At 31.5% G+C, this 21464-nt stretch overlaps 2 protein-coding genes across 3 annotated transcripts; both read left to right on the top strand.

The window, feature by feature from the left end:
* The first annotated feature begins 15 nt into the window (after nt 1–15).
* Nucleotides 16–840, top strand: LOC148582089 (uncharacterized). Its single transcript, XM_088500933.1, has 2 exons — nt 16–583; nt 664–840. Exons 1-2 carry the CDS (start codon nt 92–94, stop codon nt 838–840), a joined length of 669 nt encoding a protein of 222 aa, XP_088357059.1. The 5' UTR covers nt 16–91.
* Nucleotides 841–16120: 15280 nt separating this feature from the next.
* Nucleotides 16121–21426, top strand: LOC107632139 (sulfite exporter TauE/SafE family protein 3). Of its 2 annotated transcripts, XM_088487733.1 has the most exons (13): nt 16121–16452; nt 16496–16777; nt 16855–17014; nt 18516–18716; nt 18803–18867; nt 18990–19017; nt 19131–19231; nt 19317–19403; nt 19508–19558; nt 20173–20394; nt 20493–20586; nt 20687–20827; nt 20916–21426. In XM_088487733.1, the coding sequence occupies exons 2-13, from the start codon at nt 16568–16570 to the stop codon at nt 21005–21007; spliced, it is 1452 nt and encodes a 483-aa protein (XP_088343859.1). In that variant the 5' UTR covers nt 16121–16452; nt 16496–16567; the 3' UTR covers nt 21008–21426. The 2 variants fall into 2 exon arrangements, with proteins under 2 accessions (XP_088343859.1, XP_088343858.1); XM_088487732.1 differs by having other exon boundaries at nt 16254–16777.
* The last annotated feature ends 38 nt before the right edge of the window (nt 21427–21464 follow it).

Here is a 21464-nt window from a genome sequence, read left to right as displayed (position 1 = left end):
TGTTTGGCAGGTATTCCGTGTGTGCATGCTTGTGCTGCCTTCTCTCGTGTGAATAAGCAGCCAGAGGGACTTCTGTCACAGATGGCTGACCATGGAATCATACAGGGAAACTTATAACCACCACATTAATCCAATTCCGGGGCAACCAATGTGGGAGCAAGCAGAGGACTGTAACAGGCCACATGCCCTTAAAATCAAGACAAAACCTGGAAAAATAAAGATGAAGAGGAGGATGGATGTGGATGAGAAGAGTGGTTTCGGAACTAAGAAGCCTAAAGTTGACCCAAAACTGTCGGGCAATACTGCAGATGGTGTACACCTAAAAAGACAGTTGGGAACCTTTACATGCAGTTTCTGTGGTGAAAAGGGGCATATGAAGAGAGGCTGCAAAAAGAAGAGAGATGCTGATGCTGCCGCTGCTACTGAGGCAGCTAAGAAGAAGAAAAATGATGAAGGACATCCTGCGCCTGAGCAGCATGTTCAGCAGCCCCAAGACAATTCTGGCCAAGCAGATTTGGAAAGCACTCCCCAGGAAATCGAGATAAGTCAACCTATTGCTTTTGAGCAAGAGGATTCTCAAAAGGTAAATAAAATTTAACATATTCAAGCTTTTATTATTTCCGTGCATCAATCATACTTAATGCCCAAGTTTTTCTCCTATAGGATCCTGGACCGAAAAGACCTTCCAAGCTGTCACCAAGAAGACGATCCTCTCTGCCGCCAACCACACCAACAGTAAACCCCTTGCAGGGTGCATCTTCAGCAACGGCTTCAAAGTTTGCCAACTTGATGCAGTTCATCCCAACGCCAGGATTTAAGCCACCAAGAAAGAAGAACTGAAGACTTTAGATATATCTACTTAGGAGTTTCTGTTTTGTGTAATTAGGCTTTTCCATCGTACAATGACTAGATGGTGAATTGTGATCCAAAGGCCTTTTTGATATGCCTTACTTTTGATTAAACTACAGATAGCAGCATAATGGTTTCTAGGCTGCCTTTTACCTTCATCTTTTGTTGTTTTTGGATAAACAATGGAATTTATCTTAATATACTATGCTTTGTGGTTTACCATTCAAGAAGCAGTTTTTTTTTTTTTTTTTATATAAACAATGGAATTTATCTTAACAACAGTTTCATAGTTAACAGCATTTTTCATTCCATCAACAAGCACTTTGAGTGCTCGGAGCTCTATCTGGAAGACTACAACGAAAAAATCGGGATCTTGAGGATTAGATTAGATGTAAACAAGGCACTCTTCCTAAGAGATTGGATTATATAATGCATGAAACAATTACCTATTGAGGATGCGCAATAGAGAGATAATGTTCGGGTTAGTTACCAAATGTGTCGGGTCTGACATTATAACCAACACGTGAGCTCACGGCTAATAGGATAGGCATGCATCATGTACATTTGTTTGCTATAGTTTTGGTGTACATAATTGTCTTTAGTTTGCCTAGCTGATTATGCTGCTTAACTGGTAGCTGGTCTACTTGTTCTAATTATGCTTAAATGTGATTGCTTTGTATTTACTTTGTGATTGATATTGATCCTACTGAATTAAATATATGACTGATAGATCTTAAGACTGAGGAAAGACAATGATGATGTACCGGAAACAAATGAGACTAGACGTGTATATATAGCTGAAATTTTAGAAGATTTAATTCTGTTGAGATTAGTTAAAACCCTAGGCTTGAACTTCTGTGATGTTGGAGATTAGAATTGCCTAGTCCATATTTCTTTATGTAGTCTTTATTTGGAACTATTACCCTATTGAGAACTTTTGGGTTCTCACTTGTCGTGAATTTTTTGTTTTTCAGATGCAAGACATGACGCACCTCGCTGAGTGTGCGGGATCCAGTTTGGCAAAATGAAAAAGATCTTTTGAAGTTTATTTTGGCTTATTCATAACTTTTTCCACTTTTGAAAACTTTATTGTATATTTCTTTTTAGAGGTTTTTATTTGGAGAAAACATGATTTCTATTTTGTATACTTTTCTAGTTTTGTAATATTCTAACTGGCTTATTATTTTTTGCGGGTCGAGACTAGTAACTATTTTGAAGAATATATATATATATATATATATATATATATATATATTCTGTATACGATGTTTACTTACGTTAGTGTTTTATGTGTGTGATGATGACTGTCGATTTTATTTGTCTTTCCTTTAAAGGCTCCTAACTATATTATTATTCTTCAAGTAATATGTATGTATCTTTTTTATGTGTCGTGACGCCTCACCAACTTTAATTTACGACTATAGCGTAAAGCTATGTGTGGTTTGGTGTTATAGATAATATAACAATTGGGAACTTAGTCGTATTTACTCACATATTCCAAAAAGGATTGCAATGGAGATTCTGTACTATGGAAGAGACCAAGCTACAAACGCCAAGGCAGGTTGGTTGTGGAATGACAATGAATATTCAGCTAAATTAGGTTATTACTGGCTACTAGAGTGCACAGTGACTTGGGATACTGGTTTGAATTGGAAATGGCTTTGAAAACTATCCTAATTTGGTTGAGCTTACACGAAGTCCTTCCAACTGCAACTATATGGCACCGTCGTCATATGACAAGTTCCGATAGTTGCAAACATTGTTGATGCCATCAAGAAAATGCTTTTCACTGCATTAGGGATTGCCTCAAAGTAGAGAAAGTATGGAGGATATTAGGTTTTATTGACGCAACCTTTTTCATTGAGCAATATTTTTTTAATTGGATCAAGAGGGGTTTTGGAAGTGAGAAAGCCATGACATTTGCAGCTGATTGTGGTGTGTGTGAATTGATAGAAATGACAACTCAAACAATTCGACAATATCAATTGCTCTCAAAACTTGATCCATGAGGGAATTGTTTAATAATTCGGAGCTTACATCTTCTCATGGATGGTTCCAATTACCACTAAGTCTCAGCCTGAACCGAATTTCTCAAAACTCAATTATTTTGACGGTGGCGTATACCATGAAGAGGAGCTTTCTGGTTTTGGGTGTGTGCTTTGAAATGATGCAGGTAATTGGATTCATGGGTGTTCGGGTAACGTCTCTGGAGTGAGTATCCTAAGAGTTAAGATTTGGACGATTTGGCGTGGTTCACTCATGGCGAGAGAGTTAAGAGTTGGGCTATTGATTTGTGAAAATAGATTTCATTAAAGCATTTTCATTGGTGAACAATTAGAGGATTTCAGATAAATATAAAAAGAAGAAACTACTACATATCATTTTTCAGCTCAAGCACAACATGAGTTTGGATGTCAAATTTATTCTTATCAAAAGAGAATCCATATATGTGGTAGATTAAATGGCAAAAGATGGAGCCGTAAAAATGTTAAGAGAAAAATCTTAAACGGCTCCTGACAATTACTTCTAAAGACAACGAGGTCCTTAACAAAAATAAAAATAATTCGGTCACTGAGCTTTACTTTTATAGGATTGATTAACTTTTGTGTTGGTATTTTTTTTTGTTTTTTTGTTTATACAGAAACTAATCAGTCTCATAAATAGATATTTTTTTTTGTTAAAGGCCTTGTAGTCCTTTCGAGATAATTGTAAGAGATCGGGTTGAGTATTCAACCCTTCGATAAGATTACAACCTAGATATAATTTAAAAATTTATCTTATCTTATGATCTTTTAAATATTAATTTTTTTCTTTCTTTTATTTTTTTTATTCTGTACATTAAAAAAAAAACAAATAAATAAGCTCCTTATATCTGACAATAAATTAACAGCTAATTGTTAACTTATTAGGCAAAATGTTATGTTTGTTATCTATTGTAATGAAGATCAAAACATATTTTTTTTTTGGGAAAAAATACCTTAATTTGAAAAAGCTTTAAACAAGTGACTACACGTCTACACCGCAAGAAATTTTCCTGCACAAGCACAGTTCCTCTTCAATCAAATCTCACGTGGTAGGATTATGAACGTGGAAAGATCCAAAATCATGGAACAATAAAATACAGATTAACATGGAGATTGGAGAATTCAACGTCACATGCTTTTGTATTGCTTTCACTTCAAGATACACGGTTTCCCAGATCTTGTTTATTAGTACTTTGCAGTCCACTTGTTTATTGTATTGTATTATATTAATTATTATTGTTAATTAGCAATAGTAGTGGAGGTTGCTGTCAAAGTTCCAAGGGGACCGGGCCGGGTCTATTCCGACGTGATTCTTTTTGCCTCAGACTGCAGGCACAATCATATTCATATCAATTTTACCTTTCCCATAAGGCCCGTTAATGAGGCATGGTTAGTTTATGTCAACACCAAAATTTAATAAAGGCTTAATCTAATTAAATCCAAGTTCATTGTATTTGCATGAGGGTAAAACTGAGAATTTTAACTGTAAGTGATATATATATATATATATATATATATATATATTCTTATGGGAAAAGCTCAGTATACAAGCGATTAGGGCTTGTAACTATTACAAGTTCATTAACGCCTAATCCACTAAAACGCGTTGCAACTCCTACGTCACTTACACGCGCTATACAAAGATCCCGCGTTTGTATAACTACCAAATTTAAAAGATTTGTTTCCTTTTTTGTTTTCCTTCTTTCCAAATTTCATCGTTCTTCTTCTCGCGCGTCTTCCCCTGGTTTTTCGATCGTTCTTTTCTTCTCCTTTCTCATTGGTTTGTTCTTCGTCATTGACGTTAGTTCTTCTCTCTGTAACTCCAGCTTCGTTTTCTTTTCGATTTTCTGGTTTCTGAAATCAAAGTTTGAACTCGTTTTGAAGATAATAGATGATTCAATCTCAGATTGTCAGCTGAATCAGGGCGAAGTGGAGCACAAATAGGAAGGAAAACGAGATTAAGAATCAATTGATTACATGTAGCAAAGAGGAAAAATGAAACCCTCATAGCAAAGACTCATTTGATAGGAATTGGAATGATTTTCTGCTAAATTTTGGTCTTGTGGACAACAAGTGGCTTTCAGGTAGTGTTGGGTTAAAATCTGCAGCAGAGGTGTAAATTTAATTTTTTATCGGGTGTATTTATAGTCTGTGTTTGGGTGTATTATGCAGATCTCTATGCAGACCGTCATATATGGGTTCCAATCTATTTGGAATTCTGGATCACCACTTCATATTATAGTACCTGTAAATCAGACATTTTGAATACACCAGAGAGAGTTTAATTAATTTTGGTCTTGTGGACAACAAGTGGCTTTCAGGTAGTGTTGGGTTAAAATTTGCAGCAAAGGTGTAAATTTAATTTTTTATCGGGTGTATTTATAGTCTGTGTTTGGGTGTATTATGCAGATCTCTATGCAGACCGTCATATATGGGTTCCAATCTATCTGGATCACCACTTCATATTATAGTACCTATAAATCAGACATTTTGAATACACCAGAGAGAGTTTAATTAATTTTGGTCTTGTGGACAACAAGTGGCTTTCTGGTAGTGTTGGGTTAAAATCTGCAACAGAGGTGTAAATTTAATTTTTTATCGAGTGTATTTATAGTCTGTGTTTGGGTGTATTATGCAGATCTCTATGCAGACCGTCATATATGGGTTCCAATCTATCTGGATCACCACTTCATATTATAGTACCTGTAAATCAGACATTTTGAATACATCAGAGAGAGTTTAATTAATTTTGGTCTTGTAGACAACAAGTGGCTTTCAGGTAGTGTTGGGTTAAAATCTGCAATAGAGGTGTAAATTTAATTTTTTATCGGGTGTATTTATAGTCTGTGTTTGGGTGTATTATGCAGATCTCTATGCAGACCGTCATATATGGGTTCCAATCTATCTAGATCACCACTTCATATTATAGTACCTGTAAATTAAACATTTTGAATACACCAGAGAGAGTTTAATTATGGAAAAAAAATTTACTTATAATTGGATCAAATATATTTACACCATGTGTTCAATTTCTTACAAGAGTATATAACAGTTACATTAATCAGTGACAATATCATTAGAATCTATCTGACAAAATGGACTCAATAACAATGAGGATGGCCTGGACAGTCTTATTGCATCACTTCTCCTCGCTCATATTTCTGAATTTCTCACTCAACAGATGGGTTACACACTTTAGGTCCTTGATTTGCTGTAAACAAAGCAAAATTAGAGTTAGATATATTTCTATTATGAAAAACTGATTTGATCGAAGACATATATTTGTTCTTACATTTTTTTCAGCTTGGTTTCTGCCTGCCATTTTTTTTGAAATGAAAAATACACCCATAGATATCAGTAAGATACACCCATAGATATGAGTCAGATACACCCATAGATATCAGTCAGATATCACTCAAATACACCCAAATGATTACAGAAATACACCCAAAGAATTACAGAAAATACACCCAAACGGTTACAAGAATTCACCCAAACGATTATAGGAATACACCCAAAGGATTTAAGAAAATACACCCAAAATTCGTTGAAGTACATCTTATGCATAATTCAGAACTCTTTCTCTTTCTCCTCCTCATCTTCTGCTGCTTCTTCTTCTTCAAAAACGATTTTACCATGAAAAATCGAAAAAAAAAGAGAAAACAGAAAGAAAAGACGTAAATGAAGAAGAAGAAAAAGAGGAAAATGAGGAAGAAGAACGTGCAGAAACGAAAGAAAAGGAGAAGAAGAGTAAGAGGAAGAAGAACGTGCAGCAAGAAGAAGAAAAAGAATTTTAGAAACCATGAAAATCGAAAAAAAAAACGAAGAAGAAGAAGAAGAAGAAGAGGAAGAGGAAGAGGAAGAGGAAGAGGAAGAGGAAGAAGAAGAGAAGAAGAAGAAGAAGAAGACGAAGAGGAACCGTTTGAGTGGGCGCGTGTAGTTACGCTCCATTCAAAATGAGTTAATGCGCGTGTTAATGAAGTTTGGGCTGATAACTTGTAAAACTTGTACGGCCTTTTTACTTGTATGTGTAGCAGGCCCCTATTCTTATTAGGGTCAACTAAACAATCAGGATCAAATTATCTCAATCAGATTATTTATCCACTAACTCACACCAACGGTTAATTAGGTCATTTATCCAACTCAAAAATATAGTTGAGTTATCAATTTAACAACAAACTACTCAAATAGTCAAATAAATAAAAACAGATTATGCTTTTTCAATTCAAATCTTATGAGCTTTACAAAATGCTGGATTGACAAAATTCTATCATAAATCTTGGAGTGATCCATGTGATAGGTGAGATAAAGAGATTGATATCTATCACAAACTTACTAACCCAAGTAGCAAAATAATAAATAATTTGTCAAGACCCAAAAAATAAAACAATTACCAAAATCAAGCTACTCTAATTTCTTACCCTAGCACAATTCACAAATACTCATAGCCAACCTCCAAAACTTCAAATCACATATCTTTCAAAAAATATATTTTCCTCTATTCTTTTAATTGAACCAAAATTTTAGGAAAAACCACCTTATAAGATAAAGTCTTCTCACCAAGATTTCAAATCAATAACCCCTAATAAAATCAGACAATCCTACAAATTTATATTCATAGATTCTGATTCAGTTTTAGTCAAACACAACCCACTCCACAATCCAAATATTAAAAATTCTTACCCCAACCTAATTTGAAAAAAAATTCAAACAATATGACAAAATTTTCTCAACCATTTAACATAATGGGATACCCTTATTGGAATATTCCGTCCGGCCCTGACAATTATCTCGAAAGGACAACGAAGTTTCCAAGAAAAAAAAAACATCCAATCCGATCTTGATCTTTTTTTTTGGGGACGGATTAACCCCTGTGCCAAAAAAAACAATATCAACTTTTTTTTTGGCACAGGGGTCTCGTTGTCCTTTCGAGGTAATTGTTAGGGGCCGAGTTGAGTTTTTTTTTTTTGTCAAGGACCTCGTTGTCTTTTAAAATAATTGTCAGGAGCTATTTTAGGTTTTTCCCTTTGAATTACATGGATATGTAGACAAAGATTTTTTGCTTTTAAAATAAATAAAACAGATACTATTAACTTATTTACTTCAAAAGATATATCAATTATCACTTTTCAAATTGGTTTTCTCAATAGTGGGGCTATTACCTAAAATTTTACTCCCAACTGTTGATGAGAGGTTTAAAATTTTTAAAAACAAATTCAATCAACACGAAATTTGTGTCCCTGTCAACCTAAAATTCTTTTCTATATTTATATTGACATGGATATTCTCGTGGCAAACAAGATCATCCAAAGGCACCACCAATACTCTAAAAAAATGCATACATCAAATGGTAGTCCCAACTTTGTTCAATCATGGCTCATCCCAATGAAGTTAGGAAATATTTCAAAAATCATCCTAAATTTGTCAAGGCAATTAATCAGAAATTATCTATTTTTCTCAATCAGAAGGCTCAGATTACAACAGGTCTAGGGTCTCAATCCAAAGAATTATTTACAAAAAGTCTGCAGCAAATCTTGCAACTATTCCAAATACAAAAAGACCAAGAAGGAAAATAAAATCCTAATTCTTCAACGGCATCTTCAAGCAATTACAATCAAAATAAAGACGATTGTTTCGGAATTAACCTAGAAGAAGAATAGATGTTATAGATATTGTAAAAATAATTTACAAAATGAAAACTATACTATTTATACAATAATTTATAACCTGTCAACTGGTATTGTAGTTATAGTTTAGGTCAATATTATCTGTATTGTAAAATCAGTAATCTTTAGGTCTATAAAGCACACTTCAGCAACATTCTAAAGTAGAGTTTTAATATGAAAATATGCAAATGATAATGCAGAAGAATAATATATAAAAACTAAAGCATAAAAAGAAAGTTAGATACGGCGATAATCCATTGACAACTAGTTCGAGAGGAGAAGAGAAAAAGACTGGAATGGCGATAGAACCAGCACAGGACCAATTAGAGAGAGTGTGTAGGAGAGAGAGGAGAGAAGTTTTTGAAATTAGAAGAGATTTTATTAAAGAAAAAAAAGTCTTACAAATAATCTTAGAATCTCTCTCTAATTTCTCTTTATATATATATAAAATTCTATCTAACTCTCTTTAAAATAATACATTACTTATTTTTTTTATGATGTATCATCTTCTGATTAGATGATATGTTAATCTAATTACTAATGATACTTAATTTATCTAACCATAATAAAATTAATTTATAATAAATTATTATTTAAAATGGGTCATTTGTATAATTTAAATAATTTTTAAAATTTGTTTTTTAACACAAAGAAAAGAAAAATTTCTGTATTTTTTTAATCTAATAATTAAAGTATACTAACTCTCTTTTTAATGGCTTTCGCTCTATTATAAGAATATTGTCAAATAATCATCCATTTTAAATAATAACTTAAACAACAACAAAAAATTTTAGAAGCCTAACTCAGTATAGACAGGGCCATTGATAAATAAGAAGCATATAATTTATTTATTTATTTATCCCACATTTTAAATAATAATAAGTATAATAGCCCGTGTCATGCACATGATAAGATTAAAATTATAATTTTAAATTTTTTTGTTAAGATTAATTTGAATTATAATAATTTGATTAATAAAAATATAACATATTATGTATTGTTTATTTTTTAAATTTAGTATTAAATGTATTAACTCTAAATTAGCTATTAATTATTTTTTTAAATGTATCAACTTGAGCAACTCCACTAAACAATATCACATATGTAATTTACTTAACAAGCATACATAAACAATTTTTAGCAAAGAAAAGCAAAACTAAACCTGAGGAATATGATGCAATCATATAAATGAACATCGCCCAATACTTACTGGCTTTCAGATTTGCTTGTGCTCTCTGAATCTGTTGGCATAGGCTTCCTTTTTTTGCTTTGTTTTTTAACCACCTTTTGTGGTTATTTTCTTTTTTTTGTGGCAGTTTTTTCAATTTCTTCTTCTCTGCAATACATAAGAACAAGCGCATAAGAACAATTTTAAGCAAATACAAGTAAAATGAAACCAATATGAAGATCAAACTTATTGGTTTTCGGATTCACTTTTGCTTTCTAAATCCGTGGGATTGCTTTCAGTTTCTCTTGTTGTTTCTGAATCCGTCTCAACAAGCTTTTGTTTTTTAACGACCCTCTGTTGTCTTGTTCTCTTTGCTGGTGGTGTTTTGTCGGATTCGGGTTCAGATTTAGATTCGAAATATGTGTCTTTTTTTTAAGAAGAATCCAGATCAATAATTTTCTTTTCATCTTTCTTCCCTTTTCCTTTCTTATTATCTAACTTCTTTGTTTTTATTTTTTCCTTCTTTATTTGCTTTCTATATAGAAGTTCCTAAAACAGAAACATATTTAATGAGCAAATATACTAACAATCAGCTGAATCAAGATGAGCAACCCCACTGAACCGAACGACACTAATGTGCTGAATAAAATGCCATAAACATTTATTGATAATGAAAAATATTTCTGGATGCACAAGGTCTTAACTGAGACTATCAATCAAGTGAATTAAAATGAGTAACTCCATTGAATCGAACAACATTCATGTGCTGAATAAAATGTGATAATCATTTAATTATCACAAAAATATTTTTGCATGCACAAAGACTCAATTGAACACACTAACAATCAGGAAAACCAACATGAGCATGTCCATTGAACCGAACAAGATTCATATGGTGAATAAAACATGATAAATATTTAATCATCAAGAAAAATATTTCTGCATGCACAAAGATTCAAATGGACACACTAACAATTGCAAGTAGGAGAAATACTTAAAAATTAATTATGACCTAAAAACACAAGCTTTTTTAGTTAGCAGAGTATTTTAAAAGAATCTGAAACAAAATTTTAGGGGTAAATTTTTGTTTAATTTACCAATGTGTCCATTGCTTCCTCCGAAATCCGGTCGAGCATCATCTTCTTTGTCCAATGGGCCACCCACGGTGGCGGAGGAGCATCAGGTCCAAACGGGCGAGGAAACTTGGTTTCATGGAAGTAAATCAGCATCAAAACAAAAACACATCCGTCAACGGACTGTTTTCTTCCCTTTCTCTTGTTTTCAATTCCTTTCCTTAAGAAGCTGAGCACATGTTTTGCCCAATCCCACTCTCAGATGTTGTCCACACAAAAGATAGGTGGCTTATGGATCGGGGAGGCCATGCTTACCGTCGTCGGCAGCAAGAAGCACTTCTGTACAAAGACGACAAAAGTCCTCTAGATTTTTTTCCGGTTCTCCTCCCCTTCAACACTCATATCTAGGACAGACTTTGTCAAAGTTGCCAACGTAACATTTTTTAGGATGTCAAATATTGTCTTGTCTTCCTGATTCAGTTTGACGTAATCAACCTTTTTCAGGAAAACGATTCCCTACAATATTTTAGTAGCAATAAATCAGCCAAAAAGGCTTAGTTTAATTTTCTATACCCCAATGAACCAAAATTAAGCAAGAAGTGGAAAGTGTATTACTGTCGTTGGTTATGCCCAGTGCAGCTGCTACCTTGCGAGGAGTTATGTATATTTTTCGCTGGAGAGTTTTCAGGAATCCATCATAATCATCATAGCAATCAATCAATTCTCTCAAGAGGGCGTGAGAGACATTTATTTTCGGGACATGTGCCAGGACACTAAATTCCATTTCTTCAACTATATCTTTCTTTTTCTGACTCATATTATTAAACACTGTTGCTATTGCCTTTGTTTGGCATCTGCAATCATGAGTTTTCTGCAAGTTTTGAAATAGAATGTGATGATATATTTATAATACCAAACAGATATTATTCGAATGAAAGCAGATAAATATATTTAATGTGATTACGTTATAGCGCGGCTTCTCGTTCTTTGTCACCATTGAATTCTTGAGTTTTGTTGTAATGAAAAAATTTGTCAATACTTCACTCAATACACTGACAAGCACAAGCATGAATATCTTAATCAAGTCAATTAAAATGTCCGAGCCCACTGAATCGAACCCCTTGATGCACTGAATAAAACATCATAAATAATAAAACAGCTAGAAAAGCATTATTGGATGCAATCTGAATAACCCTAAACCCTGAACACACTAAATATCAAGTGAATGAAAATCACCAAACCCACCGAACCGAACAACATTCATGTGGTGAATAAATCATTATAAACTTTCAATCATCAAGAATAGGATTTCTCCATGCAAAAGAAGTAAACTGAACAGAGTAACAATCAAGTTCAAAGTCCTAGTTACACTATCCATTGAACTGAATGAAAATAAGAACAAATTTCATTCAAAATGCTAGTTACACTGTAAAAAAGCAATCTGAATAACCCTAAACCCTGAACACAATAAATATCAAGTGAATGAAAATCACCATGCCCACCAAACCGAACAACATTCATGTAGTGAATAAATCATTATAAACTTTCAATCATCAAGAATAGGATTTCTCCATGCAAAAGAAGTCAACTGAACAGAGTAACAATCAAGTTCAAAGCCCTAGTTACATTATCTACTGAACTGAATGAAAATAAGAACAAATTTCATTCAAAGCCCTAGTTACACTATAAAAATGCAATATGAATAACCTTAAACCCTGAACACACTAAATATCAAGTGAATAAAAATCACCAAGCCCACTGAACTGAATGACATTCATTTGGTAAAAAAATCATTATAAACTTTCAATCATCAAGAATAGAATTTCTCCATGCAAAAGAAGTCAACTGAACAGAATAACAATCAAGTTCAAAGCCCTAGTTACACTATCCACTGAACTAAATGAAAATAAGAACAAATTTCATTCAAAACCCTAGTTACACTGTAAAAATGCAATCTGAATAATAACCTTAAACCATGAACACACTAAATATCAAGTGAATGAAAATCACCAAGCCTACCGAATCGAACAACATTCATGTGGTAAATAAATCATTATAAACTTTCAATCATCAAGAATAGGATTTCTCCATGCAAATTAAAAGAAGTCAACTGAAAAGAGTAACAATCACGTTTAAAATCCTAGTTACACTATCCACTGAACTGAATGAAAATAAGAACAAATTTCATTCAAAACCCTAGTTACACTGTAAAAATGCAATCAGAATAACGCTAAATCCTGAACACAATAAATATCAAGTGAATGAAAATCACCATGCCCACCGAATCGAACAACATTTATGTGGTGAATAAATTATTATAAACTTTCAATCATCAAGAATAGGATTTCTCCGTGCAAAAGAAGTCAACTGAATAGAGTAACAATCAAGTTCAAAGTCCTAGTTACATTATCCACTGAACTGAATGAAAATAAGAACAAATTTCATTCAAAGCCCTAGTTACACTATAAAAATGCAATCAGAATAACCCTAAACCCTGAACACACTAAATATCAAGTGAATGAAAATCATCAAACCCATCGAACCGAACAACATTTATGTGGTGAATAAATCATTATAAACTTTCAACCATCAAGAATAGGACTTCTCCATGCAAAAGAAGTAAACTGAACAGAGTAACAATCAAGTTCAAAGCCCTAGTTATACTATCCACTAAACTGAATGAAAATAAGAACAAATTTAATTCAAAACCCTAGTTACACTGTAAAAATGCAATCAGAATACGTTGATCTACTAAACGAAGCAAATCAATCCAGTAAAATTAAAATGCAACTAGGAGAAATGATACATTGCAAGATTTCAAATAAACAGTAGTTTTTCTCATACCTTTGTCTGTGACTATTGCTGTTTTCATTCATTTTTGCTTGTTTCTTGCGAAATCTTCTCGCGTTTCTTCTCCAGTGGTGATTTCTGTAGAGAACGTGAGTGAAGTTTGAGTGATTTTGAGAGAAATTCGAAGAGAATGAGCAATTTCGTGTAGTAGTTTCGTGTTGAAGAAGAAGTAACGTTTTTTCATAATGAAGCACGAATGAAACAAGATGCATTTCGTATCTTTAGCGCGTGAAATCACGCTTTATTAATGCGCGTTTATGAATTTGGGTTGAACCAACTTGGATAACTTAAATATATGGATGTGTAGCATGACTGGATTTTAAGCAATTATTATATGCTACAGTATCTATCGTTAGCAGACTTGTGAGATTTTTCTACATAAATAAAAGAAAGTTGATCATTTTCTTCATTTTTTTTTTTCTTCTAGTGGAATAATATTCTTGTTTTGTAATTATGGACCATTAACGACGTTACATCAAAGTAATTATAATTAATGCACCGTTGAGAATGGACCTACACATTTTGTTGTTTTGCATGAATCTTAAACTATACTTAGCTGTGGGTGTGGCCCAAACTTGTCCATATGCAGAATTAATTGAAGGCCATCTTAAGCACTAAGGAAAACAAAATTATATGAGAGAATTCCGAGTACTGCTCACCACAGAATGATAAATGAAACTAATTATTAAACAAATTCATTAATTAATGTGGTCAAACTTATTTATATACAATATGTCTGATGTATTCGAAATGTTGGGAGGAAAAAAAAAATTTTGGTTTTTTTTTTTTTTAATTTCTAAATCAAATGGAAATCAGATCTTATGTTTATTGAAGTGTTAAAAAACTATGGTACGCCGATGTCATATGATTTTTTTAGCACATCAAATCTCATGTTTAGAACGTTTCATTATTAAAAAAAATTGAAAAAAATTTAAGATTCAACACAGATTATTATTTTTAATTAGTATTTTTAACTATTATTTTAATTTTTTTGGTTTAATTATCTAACAAAATATTTTCAGTTTATAATTTTAAATATTGTTAATTAATTACTAACTAAAAATAATAAATTCTGTTAACTCTTTAATATTTTTCAAAAAAATATTAACTAGATTGATCTGGAGCTACAATATGCTAATTAAAAAGGCGAAGCAACGAATACAAATATATTTAGTCCACGTGTGTTTCACGTGTTCAAACAAATAAAAATAAGTTTTTAATAAACAAATAATTTAAATCAGTTAAAATAATTTAAATTTTTAATAATAAAAGTTGAAACGTAATAAAGCTTGATTATGTTCTTCTAACACCAGATACAATCATTTTTTTCAACCACAATTTTTTTATAAAGAAAATCTAAGAAATCAAAGCTAAAATTTAAAAAAATAAATAATTTTACACTATTAAATATAATTTTATACCATTAAAAATATTAATAATAATTAATTAATAAGTATAAATCACAAAACCTACCCTCCTTATCAATCATCCTTTTGATATACCACATGAAATAGTGAGAGTGAAATGTTGTAAATAAAATTATTGGGATCATCACACATGAATCAATAATCATTAATGAATGGTAGATCAGATCATATCATAGTTAAGTTGGCCACATATGCATCTCATTATCTCAACAAGGAAGTCAATCAAAATGCATCAAGGATCGGAAATCATAATATAAATTTGATATTCTTGTTGTGTAATTATTTCTGAGAAACAATAATATATGTTGACAGACTAGAGAAAACGAATTAAAGTGTATATATATATATATATATATATATATGACTTCCTCAATGATGAAAATTTCAACAGAAATGGACTAAACAGCAAGTATAACGGAGGAGAATGAATTTATTTTAATTGAGATTGTAAATTATAATCTATCATTATTTACTCTTTAAATAAGAGTAAAGAGAGAATAAAATTTTAATTTATGAAACATAAATAAAATAATTATTTAAAAAAATATTAAATTGGTCTCTTATTTTAGACGAATCCTGTTTTAGTCTTTAAAATTTAAAATGTCCTATTTGAATTCAAAAAAATTTTATTTAGCTTTAATATAATCATCACACTGTAAGGTCAAAGTTAAATAATTAATGAAATGTCTTATATGACAACAGTACAAAAACAAGTCAATAATCTAGAAAACAAGTACAGAGACACAATTATTTAACTTTGACCTCAAACTACATTAAAATTAAATGAAAGTTTTTTGGATTCAAATAGAACATTTTAAACTTTAAGAACCAAAACAGAAAATCAATTTAGTACTTTACCCTAATTATTTTTATTCATAATATCATATACGAAAATTCATATATATCATCAAAACATGAAAAAATTGAAATAAATGACAGATATAAAAATTAAATATCGAAATAATTAAATAGATTCTAACTAACTTGGAAGTAGTTATTGAAATTGGGTACGGTGGAAACTTAAAATGATGTAAATAACTAACTAAAAGCATAAATACTAATAAGGTGTGTATATTGGAGATAAGATTGAAGTGGTGGGAGTACACTGATGTGTTGAACCAATGAAAGTAGAGGCATGTGATACATCTATCTATGTCGTCTTTCTGTATACATACTCCTCCAACCGTGTGAAACACATTGCATACATATTAATTATTAGCAGTCAAAAAAGGAGTATTAGTGTGCAATTGGAAAACCTACATGCTCCTTTAATTTACATCACTAATCTTACTTTCTAGCAACCTCATCATCATACCATATCATATATTATATCTGTTCACACTCCTGTACTAGCTACTTAATTAGTTTGAACGTTACTACGGATCGGATATACATGTACACATGCTTGGAATGTATATGTATATATATAGTTAGTTAGTTCAAGTTAAAGAAGAGAGTGGTATAGTTTTGTCTTGGTTGGAATTAATTAGGAGTGGTGGTGGCGGTTTAGATGGGCTTGCATGGATTATTAAAATGGTGGGACGTGATGATGAGTGGAAGGGTTTTGATTATTGCTTTTCTTCTCCTTGTTTCTTCTTCTTCTTCTTCTTCGTCTTCTCAACAAAATAACACAGACCACAGAACAGCACCACCATCATCCAATGAAACAAAAGGGTTTCATCGTGATCCAAAATTATCATTTTACAAACACAAATGGCCGGTACGGTAACTACTATTATGAAATTGTATACAATTAATGCATAATAATAATTTGTTGTGTTGATATGTATGTATCAGGGGATGGAAATTGGGTGGAGAATAGTAGTAGGGAGCATAATAGGGTTCCTTGGATCAGCATTTGGTACAGTGGGAGGTGTCGGTGGGGGTGGCATCTTTGTTCCCATGCTAACCCTTATTATTGGATTTGATGCTAAATCAGCCACAGCTATATCCAAATGTAAGCAACCATCTATCTATCTATCTCAAATATCATAATTGATTAACATCTATTATGCTTTTCATTCATTTCTTCTTCTTCAACAATTCAGTACTATGTTATAGTACTTCTACCTACCTACCTAGGTTGCTTAGTGAGAATTTTTAAATAAAAAGGGCAATTTTTTGTACGAGGAAGTATAGGGAGTCAATGAAATATTTGTACAATGTGTACAATAGAAGTTTAGGATGTCCGATTCAGTATTAGAAATATAACTATTAGTGTTACCTTTTTCCATCAGCTAAAACTTTAGGATTAGTGGTATTATGACATAGTATCAGAGCTTTAAATCTATTAAGAGGTTGCGGGACTAATAAGTATATATGGTACATGCTGGTAAACAATTATATTCTCCTAACTAAGCGGCAGTTAGATAGGTTCGAAAGTGAATTTTGTTTTTTACCTTTATCTTATGAAAACTTACAGAATTAATGTTTAGTATAATTGTTAAAATTAATTTCTGATTCTTTTAAAATTATTTAAAGTATTTATGAAAAAATAAAAAAAAGTCTCTTTTCTTATAATAAAATTGTTTATCATTTTTCTAAAAATAAATATTTTTTTGACTAAAAAATTAAATATAAAATAAATTATTTATTCAAATTGATCCTAATAATGTTTTTTTTTTATTTTTTTTCGCTTTTTATTAATCCATTTATCTCTTACTTAGGGCTAGTGTAATAATACTGTTATGTATTCTAATATAAAAAAAAAAAAAAAAAATCATTTTCCGATCTCCAAGTCATACCACAAAAGTGCTGGACTAGTGAGGCTCTCTCAAAAATCATATTTTTATTTTATTTTTTAACCAACAATGCTAATTCATAAAAATAATTATCTTACGTGTATATATAAAAAAATTAACTAGTAATAAAATTAATTATTCGTATAAAATATATACATTAAAAGACAAAACAATACATATATTTACATATAGTGACTAATTTTTTTTATGTATTTCACTATAAAAATTTAGGAGAATATATAATAGTTGAAATAAATAATATTACCAAAGATTGTAAACCTTACTTGTACACCACTAAAATGAACCATTAACATTAATTATATGGAAAAAAAAAAAAACAAATTTGAAGTACAAGTGTTTACGTAATTAAACCTTTTTCCCTTTTAACAAATCAAGTACCACTACCGTACAAATTAAACTTTTAATTTTACAGGATAACTAAGCATTGTCTTTATCCCAAAAAATTGAAAAATAACTACAGGTTCGTTTAATCGTTTGCATTATTAGTAGTGTCCTACGTATGTTAATTAATTTGTTGTGTATATATATGTTCACCATGCATATACCATTTCAACAACATAAATTAACATAATATTAATTAGTAATTAATAGACGAGCACATGCATGAATGGTCAACTTTTTTTTTATCATGATGTGCTGATTTGATTAATCCCTTTGATTAACTTAATTAATATATGTATATTCATGGTGATGAAGGCATGATTACTGGTGGAGCAGGAGCAACAGTTTTCTACAATCTAAGGCAAAGACATCCAACACTTGATTTGCCTGTGATTGATTATGATTTAGCACTTCTTTTCCAACCAATGTTGATGCTTGGAATCAGTATTGGAGTTGCTTTCAATGTCACTTTCCCTGATTGGATGCTAACTACTTTGTTGATTATAGTTTTCATAGGTAATTAATTAATTAACAATTTCATTATTAATTATGAACATCTATAATTCTAGTAGTCTTGAATTATTATTGCATTGATGAAACAGGCATTTCAACTAATGCATTTCTAAAGGGTGTTGATACATGGAAAAAAGAAACCCGTCTTAAGCAGGTTTAATTTTTTTTTTTCTTAAGAAACTTAGATCATCCTTTTATATTATTAAATCATTTTACTAATTTGCACTTGATGCTCTGGTTTAGTTTAATGCATTATTATTCTTGTTATGATTCCAGGAGGCTAAGCAGAAATCACAGCTGAATGGTAAGTAATTAAGTTGGTCTGGCATTTATTCTGTCGTTAATATATAAAAACCATTTATCAATATATATGGAACAATGAGATTAATTAAGCTAATTAATTCTGTGTCTAATCAGATATTGGGAGGGCTGAAAATGCTGCAAATGATCCTCAAACAGGAGTAGGCTCGGTCAATGAAAATCTCACTAACAACACTAATAAACAATCTAAGAAAAAGGTAGTAAGAAAATGAAGCTATGAGGTTGTTGCTTGCTTCATTCCATGCATGCATGTTTAGTACAATTTGTATTCTTCTTTTGCAGGTTTCGGTTATAGAGAACGTTTATTGGAGGGAGCTTGGACTTCTTGTCTCTGTGTGGATCATGATTCTTGCATTAGAGATAGGAAAAGTGAGATATTATTGAATTCTTAATTAACTTGTGTAGATAGAAGATTGATCTCTGTTGATTATATATTAGTGCTAATATGATGATGTGCCTTTATTGTGAAACAGAACTATACAACAAATTGCTCAGTGTTATATTGGGCATTGAATCTACTGCAGGTAATAGAATTTTCTTTCTAGAGTAAAGTGACAATATTACATCCTCAAGTATTTTGACCTCGGACTAATTAACTCTTAAAAAAAATTATTAATTAGGTTCTTCGCAATAGTAAATATTGAACATGTATGTTCTTCCATCAATAGATAGTGCAAAACAAAATGAAATTGCTCATGTATTTTGTTATTTACAGTGGTGCGTGTTCCGTTGCTGCCTAATAAGTATGACAAACGATGTAGTTTTGAATAATAAAACTTCATTATCTTGAGTTTTCATATAACATTTATCAAATATTCAGGTGGAGTTTCACTCTAAAAATTATTATCCACACGACGATCTTTCGTAAATAAACACGTCACAATAGTTAATGCTATATATAAGCACCATTATTAAGTTTTACGTGATGAATTGATAGAAAGACATAATGTATCCATCATTTGCTATCTTGGGATATCAAATTAGTATTTTTTTTTTTTCTTCATAGACTAATTAGTCTGAAGTCAAAATTTTCAATAACCTAGTTGTCACTTTACTCTTCTTTTCTATAAACATGAACAAATGGTTAATGTTGATGAATGTGATGGTGATTAATTTGACTTGGTCCATGTCCCTTAAGGTGCCGATAACAGTAGGAGTGAGTTCATATGAGGCAGTACTTCTATACAAAGGGAAGAAAGGAATAGCCTCAAAGGGAGACAAAGAGACACATTGGAGAGTGCATCAGATAATTCTATACATGGCTTGTGGCATTCTTGCTGGCATAATTGGTGGCTTGCTTGGCCTTGGTGGTGGTTTCATCTTGGGTCCACTCTTCCTTGGCCTTGGAATTCCACCTCAGGTAACTAAACACTATGTTTTATCTGTTTTGGAACTCACTCTGATGATTATGTATGTGGAATATAATATTAACTTCCCATGATGATGATGATGATGAAGGTGGCAAGTGCTACATCCACTTTTGCAATGACATTCTCAGCATCTATGTCTGTGGTCGAATATTACCTTCTTAAACGTTTTCCTGTTCCTTATGGTAAGTGTCTCGGAATAGAATTGGAAAATAACTCGCTTACACCCCCTAAAGAAGAGATAATTATATATGGTTGAGCTTGTTATTTATGTTTGCATGGCAGCTCTGTATTTTGTAGCTGTAGCAACTGTTGCTGCACTTATTGGACAACATTTGGTGCGAAAGCTCATTGCATTTCTAGGGAGAGCATCTCTTATTATTTTCATCCTATCACTTACAGTTTTTGTCAGTGCAATATCATTAGGTAAGTCTATTATTATTGTAATTAATATGCTTTAGTTTATATCAAAATATACAAATTATTATTCTAAATAAATAAACTACATGTGCAGGTGGAGTAGGCATAGCAAACCTGATTCACAATATTGAACAAAAGAAGTACATGGGATTCGGAAACCTTTGCACTCTAAGGGTTAGAAATTAGAAAAGAAAAATTAAACTTCAATGTCTCTGATCTTGGACTGCAGTGCTCTTTGCTAGTTAGTGTTGTTAGGGATTGAATCAATAATCAAACTTCCTTTTTGTGTTTGCTCTCCTTTCTCTTCTCAGTTTGATCATATTGTAACACATATAAAGGACAATGCTATAAAATTAATGTATTGTATACTTAGGTATACTAAGGTAATCTAATGGTATAAATTTGAATTATAAAAAAACAAAATTAGAATTAGATTTAAACCACTAGATTACCTTAGTGTTTGATGTACTAGTTCAATCTGGTACATGTAAAATGTTGCTTTTTTTTTTTTTGCCTTGATGTAAAATGATGCTTAAATCATCATGACTTTCGAGATTTTATTTAAATAATACCAAAAAAAAAAAAAAAAATCTTCAACAGGTCAATCATGTTGTGGTCCTTATTTTATTTTCCTTGCTCTAAA

Source organism: Arachis ipaensis, chromosome B10 (assembly GCF_059453495.1).
Source record: "Arachis ipaensis isolate K30076 ecotype BB chromosome B10, ASM5945349v1, whole genome shotgun sequence".
Classification (NCBI taxonomy): Eukaryota; Viridiplantae; Streptophyta; class Magnoliopsida; order Fabales; family Fabaceae; genus Arachis; species Arachis ipaensis.
The sequence above is the reverse complement of the archived record's forward strand: the minus strand, read 5'-3'. Positions and strand labels throughout refer to the sequence as shown.

Coding starts and splice junctions, on each gene's coding strand:
- LOC148582089 (XM_088500933.1), top strand. CDS start 92: ATGGAATCATACAGGGAAACTTATAACCACCACATTAATCCAATTCCG. Junction 584..663: donor AGCAAGAGGATTCTCAAAAG/GTAAATAAAATT, acceptor TTTCTCCTATAG/GATCCTGGACCGAAAAGACC.
- LOC107632139 (XM_088487733.1), top strand. CDS start 16,568: ATGGGCTTGCATGGATTATTAAAATGGTGGGACGTGATGATGAGTGGA. Junction 16,778..16,854: donor TTTACAAACACAAATGGCCG/GTACGGTAACTA, acceptor TGTATGTATCAG/GGGATGGAAATTGGGTGGAG. Junction 19,232..19,316: donor ATAAACAATCTAAGAAAAAG/GTAGTAAGAAAA, acceptor CTTCTTTTGCAG/GTTTCGGTTATAGAGAACGT.